At 43.9% G+C, this 14,887-nt stretch overlaps 1 protein-coding gene across 4 annotated transcripts in view; it reads left to right on the top strand.

Moving 5' to 3' along the window:
• Positions 1 to 14,569, top strand: part of TENM3 (teneurin transmembrane protein 3) — a 2,338,142-nt gene extending 2,323,573 nt beyond the window's left edge. For all 4 annotated transcript variants that reach the window (XM_073219194.1, XM_073219195.1, XM_073219196.1 and 1 more), the window contains 4 exons: positions 1,250 to 1,546; positions 4,519 to 6,130; positions 8,863 to 8,993; positions 11,008 to 14,569. In XM_073219194.1, the coding sequence (XP_073075295.1) occupies positions 1,250 to 1,546; positions 4,519 to 6,130; positions 8,863 to 8,993; positions 11,008 to 11,763 (2,796 nt within the window). In that variant the 3' untranslated portion in view covers positions 11,764 to 14,569. The remainder of the gene's footprint in view (positions 1 to 1,249; positions 1,547 to 4,518; positions 6,131 to 8,862; positions 8,994 to 11,007) is intronic.
• The last annotated feature ends 318 nt before the right edge of the window (positions 14,570 to 14,887 follow it).

The following is a 14,887-nucleotide window of genomic DNA, read 5'->3' as shown; positions in this document are numbered from 1 at the left end:
TCTTCAGGGACTTCAGAGTACCCCCTGGAATAGGTAATTGGAAAAGTTTAAGCTTAGGGAGTATTTTTTCACGGCATTCATTTAATGTCAGTGGTAGAAGGCACAGGTTACCTTTATCCCAGACTTCACATAAATATACATGTATATGTACATATATATATGTATGCATGTATATGCGCATATACTTACATAGTCACAGGTGCGGATGTGGTGCAGGTATAACTGACCATCTGGAGCTATCCATTTTGAAGATTCTAGCTCGGATGTGGTCATATAAAACTAAGGTTTCCCATTTAATTTTTAACAGTCCAATAGTGTACATGCATTTAGTTATGTACAAGGCTTTACAGCCACAGAAGTGCTGCAGAAAACCAGAGAATGGACCCCCATTCCTCCTAGAGCATCCCCAGGACATTGCATTCTGTTTGTAAAGTAGAGTTTAACCAAGGCCACATTCCCCATTGCAGTAACAAATGCCGGCTTGCATATGCGTCAGATCACAGACAGTAACAGCTGCATGTAGTCAGAGATTCTGGATATGGCAGAGCCACGCGGAGACCCTATTACAACAACGTGGTACTAGATTTGTGAACTAAGCACAGCGGTCAGACCATGTGGACAGGGGAGTCAAGGGCCCAAAGTCCTTGCCAGTTAACCAGATGTTATCAAAGAAGGAGGCATCCTAAAAAACTGTGACATCTCAGCACTTGGCCAAAAGCGATGATCATGTTTGTAACCTCCTGCTATTTAAGCTCATTAATAATTTACAGTAATGTGGGTTCCAACTTCTACTTAACTGCTCTTCAAAGAGCTAGAGTCACATTTACCACTGTTTTATTTAATGTATCCATGATTAATCTACTGCGCAATTATTTTCCAGTATCTTAGGGGGGGATGGACTTTGAGTAATTTATGGAGATGTCGTGTTTACCACCTTCATATCTTCTGAACAAACTTTAAAGCAAATACATTTTGGTGTTTTTCTTATCAGCCGCTTAAGTTTACAAAACTTAATTGGAAAGGTTTTGAACAAATGCCAGGCTGTCTTTCTGCTTAATGAAACCTTTTAAAAGCGCAGTTAATCTACTGCCTTGCACTTGTGCCCAAGAAGTTGCTAAATTAATTTACTGACAAAGAGAATCAATCATCATAAATGGTGTTTAAACAATAGTGGGGACGCTGAAGAGTCATAAGGGACTAGCATTGGAGTAGCGTGATTTATTTTATCATCTTATTTGTGTCGCAACAGGTTAATGGTAGAAACCTCCTTTCGGTTGACTTTGATCGAACAACAAAGACAGAAAAGATCTATGATGACCACCGTAAATTTCTGCTGAGGATTGCCTATGACACGTCGGGGCACCCGACTCTCTGGCTGCCGAGCAGCAAGCTGATGGCCGTCAATGTCACTTACTCGTCCACGGGTCAAATCGCCAGCATCCAGCGAGGAACCACCAGCGAGAAAGTCGATTACGACGGACAGGGGAGGATTGTGTCTCGGGTCTTTGCTGATGGCAAAACATGGAGTTACACATACTTAGAAAAGGTATGTCTGCACACTAAGCAGAAAGAGAGGGAAACGACGACGACTGGTGTTTTCAGCAGTCATGCAGAGCCCTGCAGGGGACACAAACCGAAGGCACGCAACTGAGTTCCATTTATTATTCTAAGTATTGATACAGAAGTCACATTTGTGCAGCAGTGATGAATCTCGCATTAGCAAAGTAGTTTCTCCTTAGTTAAGTTCTACTATCTGAGACCCTTTTAAGTGATTTATGTGGTAAACAAACAAGCAATAACGCTGTCCACCTGCCAAGCTATACAGCGACAACATTCACAAATTAGGCCTTGAGCGTGTAAGTCATTTGTAAATAATCTCCATGCGAGCTCTTTCATTTAAGAGCCTTCCATTAGCAGTTAAAACTGTCAGTTGTGTGCTGTTGCTGGCAGAGCTTCAACATAGCCGTAAAAAGCATGTAGATCCCGTTTAGGCATTAGTGACCAAAAGAGGCTATTTTTTAGAAAGCCACACCTCAGGCCCTCCATGGCATCTCCTTTCTTCTGCTGAGGGAAGGTGAGCACCCCAGCGTAGGCTCCCCCGTTCTTAACAACTGTGCACAATACCAAAGGAGACTTACATTTACACACATGTAAAAGTCCAAGTCCTACGAGGTGAGGTCTGTGGGGGTGACCAGGGTCAAGGGGGACAAAAGGAAAAAGAAGGGGAAGGGCCACATCTCTGCAGGTCCTTTCTTAGGAAGTAAGATCCACCAGAGAGCCCCCTCATGGGGTGTTCCATTTGCCTTTGAGGCAGACGCTGGCACGAGAAAGTGCTGCCGTTGAGTTCTGATGCCTGTCACACCTCAGAGCGCTCTACCACTGGCAGCAGCTCCTGACCCTTACCACCTCCACCCTCGCGTGGCACAGAGTCACCTTATTCATCCACAGATTCACGGCCACGCCGCTGGTGTGTGCACCGCCCACAATCTTATTCTCCAGAGGTATGCTGGGCAATCCGCAGGCTGACCCTAGCCGCCTGCCTCGTCATCCCATGTAATTCCAGAAACCTAGACACAGGCTACTCTTCCTAGAATCAGTTTCAGGTGCAAAGTTCACTGTAGAATGCCACCGACTACGGGGGCTCTCGCTAGGACCGTGCGTGCCAATCCCTCCTCTTGCAAACCTGCTTATCTGCTCTCCTTAGGAGAGACACCACCTTGAGTCTGGTAGAGGACAAACGCCCTCCATGCAGATTGTCACACCCTGTAGTGGGTCATCCACCTGGGTATTTGTTGGGAGGCTGCAGAGAAGCCCCTACACACACTTCCTGGGAGCAAATCCTAACCCCTGGTAAATACTTTACGTCCAGTCAACAAGCCCCAAGGCAGCTTCCCTCTGAGGAAACCGGGAGTGGATTGCTACCTCATTCTGGAACACTTTTCGCAATTTAAATTAAGTACATTACAGAGAAGAGTACAGAAATATAAATACCCTGGCCCTAAAAATTGAGCCAAGTGATCCTAATGAGACCAAACCCTGTTTGCATACATATCATTGATAAGAGCCACCAGCAGGAACGGAAATCACCACGGGGGTCAGAAGAGCCAACGAGCACCTTCTCATCATCCCTTCCAAACCCCTAAAATCCATGCAGCCCACTTCCACCGCCCTGCTAGGACACGCACACCAAGCCAAACTCATTCACAGCAAAATACAACTCATGTTTTACTAAATGCCATCAAATAGGATTTAAATGAACTGCAGAACTAGCTACCAAGTCCTGGGAGTTCAGCCATAGTCCGAGCCTTCTTAGGAAGAACGCAAACTATTGGAAATAACTCTCAAGACACTTAACACGCTGCCTGCATAAAAAAGTGCCCCTACATACGCCCACAGAGGAGATTCTACAGAAGCCTAAGCCGTGCACACTTCTTCTCAAGGTGATGGACAAGAAGGGGAAAATGAATGAGCCCTGGCAAGGGATTCTGCATTTCCACATCCAAAGCAAAGAGCCAGCCCTGGGAGGGCTCCTCCCCTAAGCATGCTCCCAGGGCCACCATCCTCCCTGTGGTCCGTGTAGAGGAAGCTCCTTGGGAGGGCAGAGTGCTCATGCTATTACCACTGAGCTTTCCTTACCCATCTGCAGGGCTGCCCTCCTCTCGTGCTGGCCTCAAAAATTACTGCCTTTTGTCTTCCTGCAACTACTTGCAAAATAAGCAGAGCCTGTTTATGTATTTATCCCCTTGATAATTCAGCATCAAAGCAGTTTGTAGCCCAGAAACCATTCTTGCAGCATCTTACATACAAATCGGATTCGGTACTCATAAAAGGGAATTTCAAAATGTAGAATTTACTGTCATTACAGATGCCATATAAAAATTTTGCAGACAGAAACCCTGTCTGGACCCATATTTCTATTAAGGGTCTGTGCAGTTCTCATTCACCATGAGATTAACTCAGCAATGTTTGTCGACGTTGACACTTTATGTACATATTATCCATTTTGGGCTAATTTTATGTCTCTTCTTCATAAAGTAGTATTTTGAAGGCTTTGGTCCTCCCCCAGATGCACAGGAAATTAAAATGTGATTTGAGTGGCTCTTCAATCAAGTGAGGGTGGGGGGAAGCCACCTTACTAAATAATTGCTAATTATGGATAGGATTGCATTTCCCATATGCTGTTTTCTTCTTGAAATATTGTCTTTAAAGCAGCTCTGCTCGTGCCTGTATTATGACTTATCGAAATCCATTGACAATCTGCTGCCTGGCTGTGAATGCCAGGAAAAAGAATAGTACAATCATGACAAGTAGCACATTATGAATCTCAGGCCACTAACTGCAGAACCCGTCACAATTAAGCATCCACGCAAATTAGGCAAGGAATCGTTAACAACAATGTCAGGTCAAGGATAACTCGATTAAAATGAAAATCATTTTCCCAAGCAGAATGTTTGTGTATTTGTGATCACCAAATCTGCTTTTGTGTCCCCCATTCACAAATATGTTCTGTCTTTGCAGTCCATGGTTCTTCTGCTTCACAGCCAGCGGCAGTACATTTTCGAGTACGATATGTGGGACCGGCTGTCCGCCATCACCATGCCCAGTGTGGCTCGCCACACCATGCAGACCATCCGGTCCATTGGCTACTACCGGAACATATACAACCCCCCGGAAAGCAATGCTTCTGTCATCACTGACTACAACGAGGAGGGGCTGCTTCTGCAAACGGCTTTCCTGGGCACAAGTCGGAGGGTCTTATTCAAGTACAGAAGGCAGACCAGGCTCTCGGAAATTCTGTATGATAGCACGAGAGTCAGTTTTACCTATGATGAAACAGCAGGGGTCCTGAAGACAGTAAACCTCCAGAGTGATGGTTTTATTTGCACCATTAGATACAGACAAATTGGCCCCCTGATTGACAGACAGATTTTCCGCTTTAGTGAAGATGGGATGGTAAATGCTAGATTTGACTATAGCTATGACAACAGCTTTCGAGTGACCAGCATGCAGGGCGTCATCAATGAAACACCACTGCCCATTGATCTCTATCAGTTTGATGACATTTCTGGCAAAGTTGAGCAGTTTGGGAAATTTGGAGTTATATATTATGATATTAACCAGATCATTTCCACAGCGGTAATGACCTACACGAAGCACTTTGATGCTCATGGCCGCATCAAGGAAATTCAGTACGAGATATTCAGGTCGCTCATGTACTGGATTACAATTCAATATGATAACATGGGCCGGGTAACCAAGAGAGAGATTAAAATAGGGCCCTTTGCCAACACTACCAAGTACGCTTATGAATATGACGTTGATGGACAGCTCCAGACAGTTTATCTGAATGAAAAGATCATGTGGCGGTACAACTACGATCTGAATGGAAACCTCCATTTGCTGAACCCTAGCAACAGCGCACGTCTGACACCTCTTCGCTATGACCTGAGAGACAGAATCACCCGACTGGGAGATGTTCAGTATCGGTTGGATGAAGATGGTTTCCTGCGTCAAAGAGGCACAGAGATCTTTGAGTATAGCTCCAAGGGGCTCCTGACACGAGTTTACAGTAAAGGCAGTGGCTGGACAGTGATCTATCGTTACGATGGCCTAGGAAGACGCGTGTCTAGCAAAACTAGTCTGGGACAGCACCTGCAGTTTTTTTATGCTGACCTAACTTATCCCACTAGGATCACACACGTCTACAACCATTCCAGTTCAGAAATCACCTCCCTCTACTATGATCTCCAAGGGCATCTTTTTGCCATGGAAATCAGCAGTGGAGATGAATTCTACATTGCATCAGATAACACGGGGACCCCCTTGGCTGTTTTCAGTAGCAATGGGCTTATGCTAAAACAGATTCAGTACACTGCATATGGCGAGATCTATTTTGACTCCAATATTGACTTTCAACTGGTAATTGGATTTCACGGTGGCTTGTATGACCCGCTCACGAAATTGATCCACTTTGGAGAAAGAGATTATGACATTTTGGCAGGACGATGGACAACTCCTGACATAGAAATCTGGAAAAGAATTGGGAAGGACCCAGCTCCTTTTAACCTGTATATGTTTCGGAATAACAACCCTGCCAGCAAAATCCATGATGTGAAAGATTACATCACAGGTAGGCACAATTTTTTTTCCCTTTCCAAGTGCTGAATTACTTTAATCGTCAGATGAATACACAAATAACTGGAGCTGCTTTTTCTTTACCTTTACCCTTTACTATTTACCATGCAAAAGTAAATGCCTAACCTTTTAAATGTATTTATTTCTCTATGAAACCATAGAAGAACCACAAAGGAAAACTGAGACATAGTTTGTTACTGCCTATTCTGCCTGCCAATGTTCAAGGCCACAAATTTCTGAAATAACGCAAAATCCAGTCACTCAAAGAAGGGAAGTGACGTGTTTTCTTTTGGTGCAAAAAACATGATAAACTTGGAGTCCCCAGATTGGAGTGCCAATCCCAGCCCCTCTCTTACCAGTTGGGTGGTGTTTTAGACAAGTCATATAATTTTTTTTTCTGTTTCCTTAGTAAAATGGGGTAATAATGCCTATCCTATGGTATAAAATACAATAATGTATGCAGTTCTGCTTTAAGTAGTAACTACCTCACTAAACGTGTAACTTTGATTTTTCTTTTATACACATGTGAAGTTCTAACAGAGGAACTGATGTGAAATACAGTGCAGTGACTCACTGTCTCATCCCTGGGAGGTGTTAGTCTCTCTCTCCACCACCATCTTCTCAGGACCACAGTGGAACAGTTTCTACCCTCAGTTGCTTAGCCAGTAGATCCTGTTCTGTTCTCACTTCTGTTCTCTTATGCTACTGTCTTCCTCGCCATTTAGTGAAGTTCTTACGTGATGAAACTATTAATAGACACTCTAAGTTTTCTGCCAAAATGAGGTAATTTTCAAGGCTTAAGATTTAAGATCTTTCCAAGTTTAGCACGTGATCCAATTTAAAACATCTGATCCCACTTCTGCCACCACAGAACAACCAGGATGTGAAACAGACAAGCTGCTTGTATTCTAGTTCCCTTTAGGGAGCTGACTCCTTCCCTTATCCTCTACTCCAAAGATTCCAAATCCTTCTGCTTCCACCTTGCACTCCTGAATCACTCTGCCATAATTAACCCCTCTACCACATTTATATTTCCTGGAGGAAGGTTCTTTCCTGTTTTCTTTTGTTTGGTTTAGGGCACTTCTGTGTTGCTTGTCTTGTGTTAGATTCTCCTTCAGGCCGTGTCTTTTCTTGCTTGGTATTTGAAGCATACTGAGGTATCTGTTCTCTCAGTTCTGGTACAGCTCTCAAAATGCTACCCCTGTTCACTTCACATCTGCCATCTGCTTTTCCAGACTGCCTAAGCTCTTCAGGCTCTCTTCCATGTGAACCACTGAAAGTCCCTTCCTTCAGCATCTTGATTCAGCATCGCCCTTACAGTATTCTACTTTAGAGTTTTTCGGGGCACATCCACTTTCAAGTTCCATTCTTTTGGCCTTACTTAAGACCCTCTGGTATTCACTGTCTCATAGTAGGAGACCTTTACCCCCAATACTGTACCATTCAGAAGAAAGAATTTTCTCCAAAATATGAATATTGCATGTAACCTTCTATACACTCTCACACACACAGAAATATATGGCTTTCTGTCCTCCATGATGAACCTGGGATTTATTTCTCCCACCACCATCACCGCCACCCCACTCCATTTAAAAGAGAGACAATACCTCTGGTTTTATAGCCATATGCTGCCTGGACAAAGGACCTGCCAGCCTGGTGATGAGGTGAGAGTTTGTGCCCTAGGGAAGGAAATAGGAAGCAAGTGGCTCTCCATCATTCTGACAAGCAGTTTGCCACTGGTTATTTAAGAGGTGTTGACAGGGGCTGGCTGAAAGGCTGGAAAGCCCACAGCTCCTGAATTCATCCTCTCCTAGCAACGTAGACTGCAGGGAATGCCATAGCAGCATTTTCTGAAAAGCATCAAAAGAGAGATGGAACAGCATAAAATATATTAGGCAAAATGCAATTTCAAATTTTCCAGCAATGTGCTTAATATATAAAATAATCTACACCCAACTGTACTCATAAAGCTGCAAGCCTGCTGAGTAGTTCTGTAACATTACAACCTCCAGAATAGAATAAAAGCCTTATTCAGAGCTTAATGGCTTTTGGAGTCATATGGCAGTATTTTAAAATGCCATTTTAAAGGCTTCCAGGTTCTCATCCCAAAAAGTTGGTTTCCACCTGTGCACGGTGAGCCTTTGAATCCATAACCGATGGTAATCAGAGCTTCTGTGCCCTTGGCCAGTTTTGCCCGCTTTCAGCATTCATCTTTGATTAAGAATCAACCGGTGATTTTAATACTCTCAATTTAGGGTTTTTATTAATCGAAAATGGGTTGTGGAAGTCCACCTATCCCTGGGCAATCACTTTTGAAAGCTAGTAACACACAACTTCTAATGAAGACCAGCCTTTACTAACAACAAAACCAGTTTCATCTGTTTTCGACAGCCATGTCTCTTTCAAGCTGCCGTGCATTGTTATTACCCTTTTTTATCACAATTACTAGCACAAGACGCAACTTAGCGCATATAACAGTTCACCCAGTCTGTCTAAGTGAGTTATCTATTACTCTGCATTTTCTGTGGTCCTTGCCAGAGTTCTGCTGTTGAAGCTCTTGTCTTCACATCTAAAAACAGCAGGTTGTGAATTATAGGAGGAAGGCAAACATGTGCTATTTTCCAGGTTATTATATATTTGTGAATTTAGGTTTTTAAGGTAAGGGTTTAAATCTATAAAAGCACAAAATAACTCTAACACTTTCCCTTTTGAACGTTCTTCTCTTAGATGTTAACAGCTGGCTGGTGACATTCGGCTTCCATCTGCACAATGCTATTCCTGGGTTCCCGGTTCCCAAATTTGATTTAACGGAGCCTTCTTACGAATTGGTGAAGAGTCAGCAGTGGGATGATATACCGGTGAGAAACAAAAAGCAAAACTATGAGAAGGGGATGAATGTCTTACTTGTGTCTTATTTCCCCATATCTCATCAAACTACCCTTAGGAAAGCTGTACCAAAGACAGTTTTTAACTTTTTTACTCTTTTAGGGAAGTAAAATAACACTTCCCTCTGCATTTCTGTTCTACAAACCAGGGGCCTGTTAAACAGGCTTAAATCTGTTTTTAGTGATGCTAATAAAAACATCGAAAGACATTATCAGAAGGTAATAAAATGAGGAAGCTCGTTTTTAGTGCAAAGTTGCTACAAAGAACCCCATGAAATCACATTTATTGCACTGGGAACCTGAAGGCCAAGGTACCATAAACAGGAAGGCAGGGGATTCATATTATGAATTAGCAGCCCACAAACAATGCCACAAAGTTCAACTTCTGTAAAATACTAACCGTGTTTCCTGGAAAAAGATTTAAAAAAATAAAACGTCCTCTGCTAAAGCTCCACCTATAACTAGGTGTTTATAGAATTTTCCTGAAAATAACAGACCATGAAGCTTGTAACTGTTCAAAGGGGGGAAAAAAAGGATGGAAAATTGCAGAGTCAGAGGTGCCATTTCAGAAAATGACACTTTAAATTCCCACCATTTAAGAGATCAGAAAGGAATGTACAACAAAACACTGGCATTTCTAGCTTAAAGCAAGAATAATTAAAGATCAAGAAACTGGGTTAGCCCAGAACAAGGAGAAGAAAGTGCAAAGTTTCTTAGAAAAATTAATCCCCCCCTCCCCTTGAGCAGTTTCCTATAATGTCAATGAATACAAAGAGAAAAGGTTATCATGGCTAAAACACACAACACACAGTACATGCAGTGCCACTGACTGTCTTCTGGTACATGTTTCATACTTAACATAAAAAATTCCTTTTTCAGATGTCACCTTTACATTTAAAAAGCAAAATCCATCAAGGTTCCAAGATCTGGAAGCCATGTTAACATTTCTAATTGCAAATATATCCACACTGATAAAGGGGCAGGAAGACATACTAACATTTCCTAATGCATTTGAATAAGCACGCCCAGACTGTGTATTACTTTCCAACACGTCTGAAAACACTTAAGTCTTTACTGTACAAATGGACTTGCCAACTTCTCTTACAGGCAGCCTTTTAAATATGTTTTGGGTTCTGTGTCAAGAGACGCACACCATAAGGACAGCTTAGGGAATCATCTGCAAAGACACTGAGACTGCCTCAAGTGCAGAAAAACAAATGTTTCTTTCACTGCTACAAATGAGACAGATGTTCCCATTTGGAAAACACTAGCCAGACAAACATCTGGTAGTATAGAAATGGCCAAGATGACCCCAATTTAAAACACTTGCTAATATAGATGGCCCACTGTCCCTAAGTCTACCGAAAAAGTATTGTTTTCCTAAAGTAAAAAATGCTTATCTCCAGCTGTCTCGCGGTACACTCGTCTTTGCACATTTCAGTTCTGCAGTGACACTGGTGAAAGTCAGTTTGAAAGCTACGTTTGCCAGGAGAAACTTTTACAGTTTATCTAAAAGCACACACATTTCAAAGTGGGACAAGGTGACCCGGCCCTGGGCACCCCTGGCCTTTCAAATCCTTCTCTGTGTTGGGGGCTTTCTCCTCAGCCTCCCATGGAGAAAGGTGCAGGGATGGAGGACCTGAATAGCTGTTTTCCAAATGGGATGGGCGTGGGGAAAGGCATCTCAATTCAAAGAAAAATGCTGAAAACATGAACATTTTGGCCATGTTAAAAATCAAAAACCACTTAATATGTGATGGAGTTACCTCTTCTTCTGTTTTAAAATACATTTGGATCAACTTGAGGGGCAGGGATCTTGAGTGCAAGAGCCAACTGAGATTTTAACAAATGCCTTGGGGCCCTCCACCGAAGCCCCCCACCTCTTATTTGGTCAGGAGCGGGAGACCCCTTGGAAGCCTGGCTCCCCCGGCACCCAAGAACTGCAGATGTTCTCTAAACTGCCCCCCTGTTCTGTTTCACTTTCCAGCCCATTTTTGGAGTTCAGCAGCAAGTGGCGAGGGAGGGCAAGGCCTTCCTGTCCCTGGGGAAGATGGCAGAGGTGCAGGTGAGCCGGCGCAGGGGCGCCGGCGCCCCCTCGTGGCTGTGGTTCGCCACTGTCAAGTCCCTGATCGGCAAGGGCGTCATGCTGGCCGTCAGCCAGGGCCGCGTGCAGACCAACGTGCTCAACATCGCCAACGAGGACTGCATCAAGGTGGCGGCCGTGCTCAACAACGCCTTCTACCTGGAGAACCTGCACTTCACCATCGAGGGCAAGGACACGCACTACTTCATCAAGACCACCACCCCCGAGAGCGACCTGGGCACGCTGCGCCTCACGAGCGGCCGCAAGGCGCTGGAGAACGGCATCAACGTGACGGTGTCGCAGTCCACCACGGTGGTCAACGGCAGGACTCGCAGGTTCGCCGACGTGGAGATGCAGTTCGGGGCGCTGGCGCTGCACGTGCGCTACGGCATGACGCTGGACGAGGAGAAGGCGCGCATCCTGGAGCAGGCGCGGCAGCGCGCGCTCGCCCGGGCCTGGGCGCGCGAGCAGCAGCGCGTGCGCGACGGCGAGGAGGGCGCGCGCCTCTGGACGGAGGGCGAGAAGCGGCAGCTGCTGAGCGCCGGCAAGGTGCAGGGCTACGACGGGTACTACGTACTCTCGGTGGAGCAGTACCCCGAGCTGGCCGACAGCGCCAACAACATCCAGTTCCTCCGACAAAGCGAGATCGGCAAGAGGTAACCCCCTGGGCGCCCGGCTGCCAGGGACGGCGGCCCCCACCCACCGCAGCTGGGAGGCGGCCCCAGCCCCGTGCGCTGCGTTGCTCGTGAGCCTAAACCACCCCTTTGCTCAGATTTTTTCTGTAGCACAATCCGACTTGGACTCTCCGACACAGAAGAGCCTTCCAGGAGAACGATCCTGCCATTTTCGAAAACCCACAGGAAAGAACAAATACATAAAAACTCTTTTTGAATGACCTTAAAGGTGATCGGCTTTAAAGAATATGTTTACATATGCATCTCGCTGCACTCAGTTGGACTCAAAGTATTAAATGGAAAAGAAAGAAAGGAAAACAGGCCTCAACGTTTTGCTCTAGGCCATCTGTTACTTTGAGGCACTGTATTTAACTAAAGTAAAAATGCATACAGTATTTCCAGATATTACCGAATTGTCGACCTTTGCTTACAAGTAGTCGTCTCTCTGCATAGGATGTGAGATATATATAGATATATAGATATATATATCTGTTAATTTTAAAATGTGGGGCAAAAATCACTGTTTATAGACAACCCAACCAACCGCTGTCCCTCCGTGCTGCTTTGTAAGAGGACATTTGGCACAAGTGGCTTCTGCTCCGAGGCGGGGGATTTCACGACGGATTTTCAATGCCAACGTGGTTTGCCTTGGGGGAAAAAACTGGCAAAAAGAATCCCTGTCCCTGATAAGCAAAGGAGAACCCTGAATTTTTTTGTAAATTATGTGAGACAAGTTGTTTATGGATTTTTATATGAATTACAATTTACTGTACATCAAATATTAGTCTCAGAGGAGTTAATTTATGTAAAGTGTTTAAAAAGTTTATACTTAAAAATAAAATGATAAAAACATGTGAACTGTGTGATTTTTTTAAAAGGATTGCACCTTTTGTTATCCGTTATAGCTGTACAGTATAAATTATTATATTGTAGAGATATAACGACTTATGCCTATAATGTCCAGAAGTGTTAATATTTTTGTATTCGGTTGAAAAAAACGTGCAACTTTCTATCACTAGATGGATAGGACAGTGCAATCCTAAGTGGGTGGCTAATCGGACAACTCCTTTCTCTTCTCGTCATCAGGCCAGTGTCCTCGACCATTATCAACTAAGAGGCTCAGTAGGAAACTCAAGCTGGTGGAATGTAACAGAAGACGGGGTGGGGGAGGTTGTTCTCGGGTCCTGTCCAGGCCCTGCAAGGGGGTGGAGAGTTGACAAAATTAACCACAGGGTTTTTGCTGTTACTCTTCCTTGAAGCTCCATTGCAGGATGGAGGTGGGACCACATCAGATGCTGGGTGAAAACACCGGTGAGAAGGAAAGGATCTGATGTAGTCGAGACCCTCTTAAGACATGGGTGTTAAGATCGAGGAAAGACAGCAGAACCTGAGCAGCGGTGAGACAGCCAGATGGAGGTCAGGGTCACTCTGCTGGTCTTAGGTTTGGGCCCCTCAAGTCTCCCAGAGGACACAAAAGGGAGAGAAAAAGCTCCTTTACGCCCACACGACCCAACTGAATGGCAGTCTGCACTCTGTCCCGGGGAACCGGCAGGTGGCAGACCCAGCAGGAAGTAAGCTGACAGGTGTGCCCTCCTGCACGCGTGCGAGCGGGACCGAGCACAGCCCCCATCTGCACTAACGTGTCGGCTCAGCCACTCTTGCAAATCTCTTTAGTGAGCACTAAATTCAGCCACAAAAATATTTTTAGAAAATATTCTCAGTTCATTGAGCTATAGTACGCACTGTTTTCCTCTCTGTATAATGGTGATAAAATATAGCAAGTGAACATGTCGTAAATATAAAGGTTCAAGTGATGTATTGAAAATAATTTTCTAACTGCTTTGTATGTATCACATACTCTAAATTGCACAGTTAGGCGTGTTTATTAAACAGATTGGCTGGGAAAGTTTCAAAATAGCTACTGAATTTACAGTATCAGTGCTATATTACTGTCTTTGTGTATTTGGTAGAGCATACCGAAGTAATTAATCTTCTAATGAATGCTGATATTTTATTAGAATGAAAGCACAGATTAGCATTAATATTTTTTATCCTGGAAATCCTTTGGCAAGTATTAGGAAGCCCAAATTTAGAAAACCAAGATTTCAAACCACATAAACATGGCTGTCTCACATTTTATTTTTTAACTGTTAACTTAGGTGTTTGCAGTTCTGTTCAGTGGAATTTCTGCAGGACTGTATTTAGCATGCTGTAAGTACTTTTGGTTGAAATAGGCTCTGAGTCTAAATTCTCAGAAATGTTTCTGATGTTTGACCATGAAAAGCTTGTACCACATGACAGAAGTAAAATCACAAACTTGCCTTCTTCTCGACATAGACTGGTCCGATACACTGGCACCGATAAATAGCAGATTTGGAATATCTCCTGGTGCTTATTTCAGATGAAGTCAAATCAACCCAATTAGTGTCTTGTTAGTAGGTATAATGAGCCTATTTCTTTCTAAAAAGACTTGTGATCTGGACATGCTTTTACAAGAAATAGTGACCTTGGGGAATATGTAAACAAAAGACCTTTTTCTAAGAGTAGGGGGGTTGGCAGGTGGGGGGGGGCTGTATAATGAAAAGAATTAGCTTACAAAAAAGAAATTGATATTCAAAGTATTTTAGGCAAAGCCAGTCAAAATGGTTTCATGATATTTTGAGATGTAAATTTTGTCTGATTTGTATTGTTCTTTTCTTTTGCCTTCCTAACTTTATATGTGACCTGAATTTTCCATTACTTGATGACTATAGATTGCATCTAGGCATTCCAATAAAAGCCAACCGAATGTGTGCGTGTTTATATTTTTTTAAATCTTGGGCTAGCCCGTATTGCTGTTGTGTTTTAGTGTGGAAGAGGCAGAGAGTTGCCGTGGTGGGGGTATTAATGCATTTGCAACCGGTTGGTAATATCTTTTCTTTTATTTTACTTTTGTGTGCATGTGTGTGTGTGTGTCCACTAGCCGGACTGCCAGCTCAGCTGTGAGCACTTCACAGGGGACCGACTCTCTCATGTCCTACTTTAGAAGCCTGTTAAACCCCCACAAAGCCAAACATGAGCACCGTAAAGAATTTTAAAAAAAAATACTACCCATTACGGCTCGAGAGCTG

This window comes from Manis javanica, chromosome 12 (assembly GCF_040802235.1).
Source record: "Manis javanica isolate MJ-LG chromosome 12, MJ_LKY, whole genome shotgun sequence".
Taxonomy (NCBI): domain Eukaryota; kingdom Metazoa; phylum Chordata; class Mammalia; order Pholidota; family Manidae; genus Manis; species Manis javanica.
This window is presented reverse-complemented; position numbering and strand designations above follow the sequence as displayed.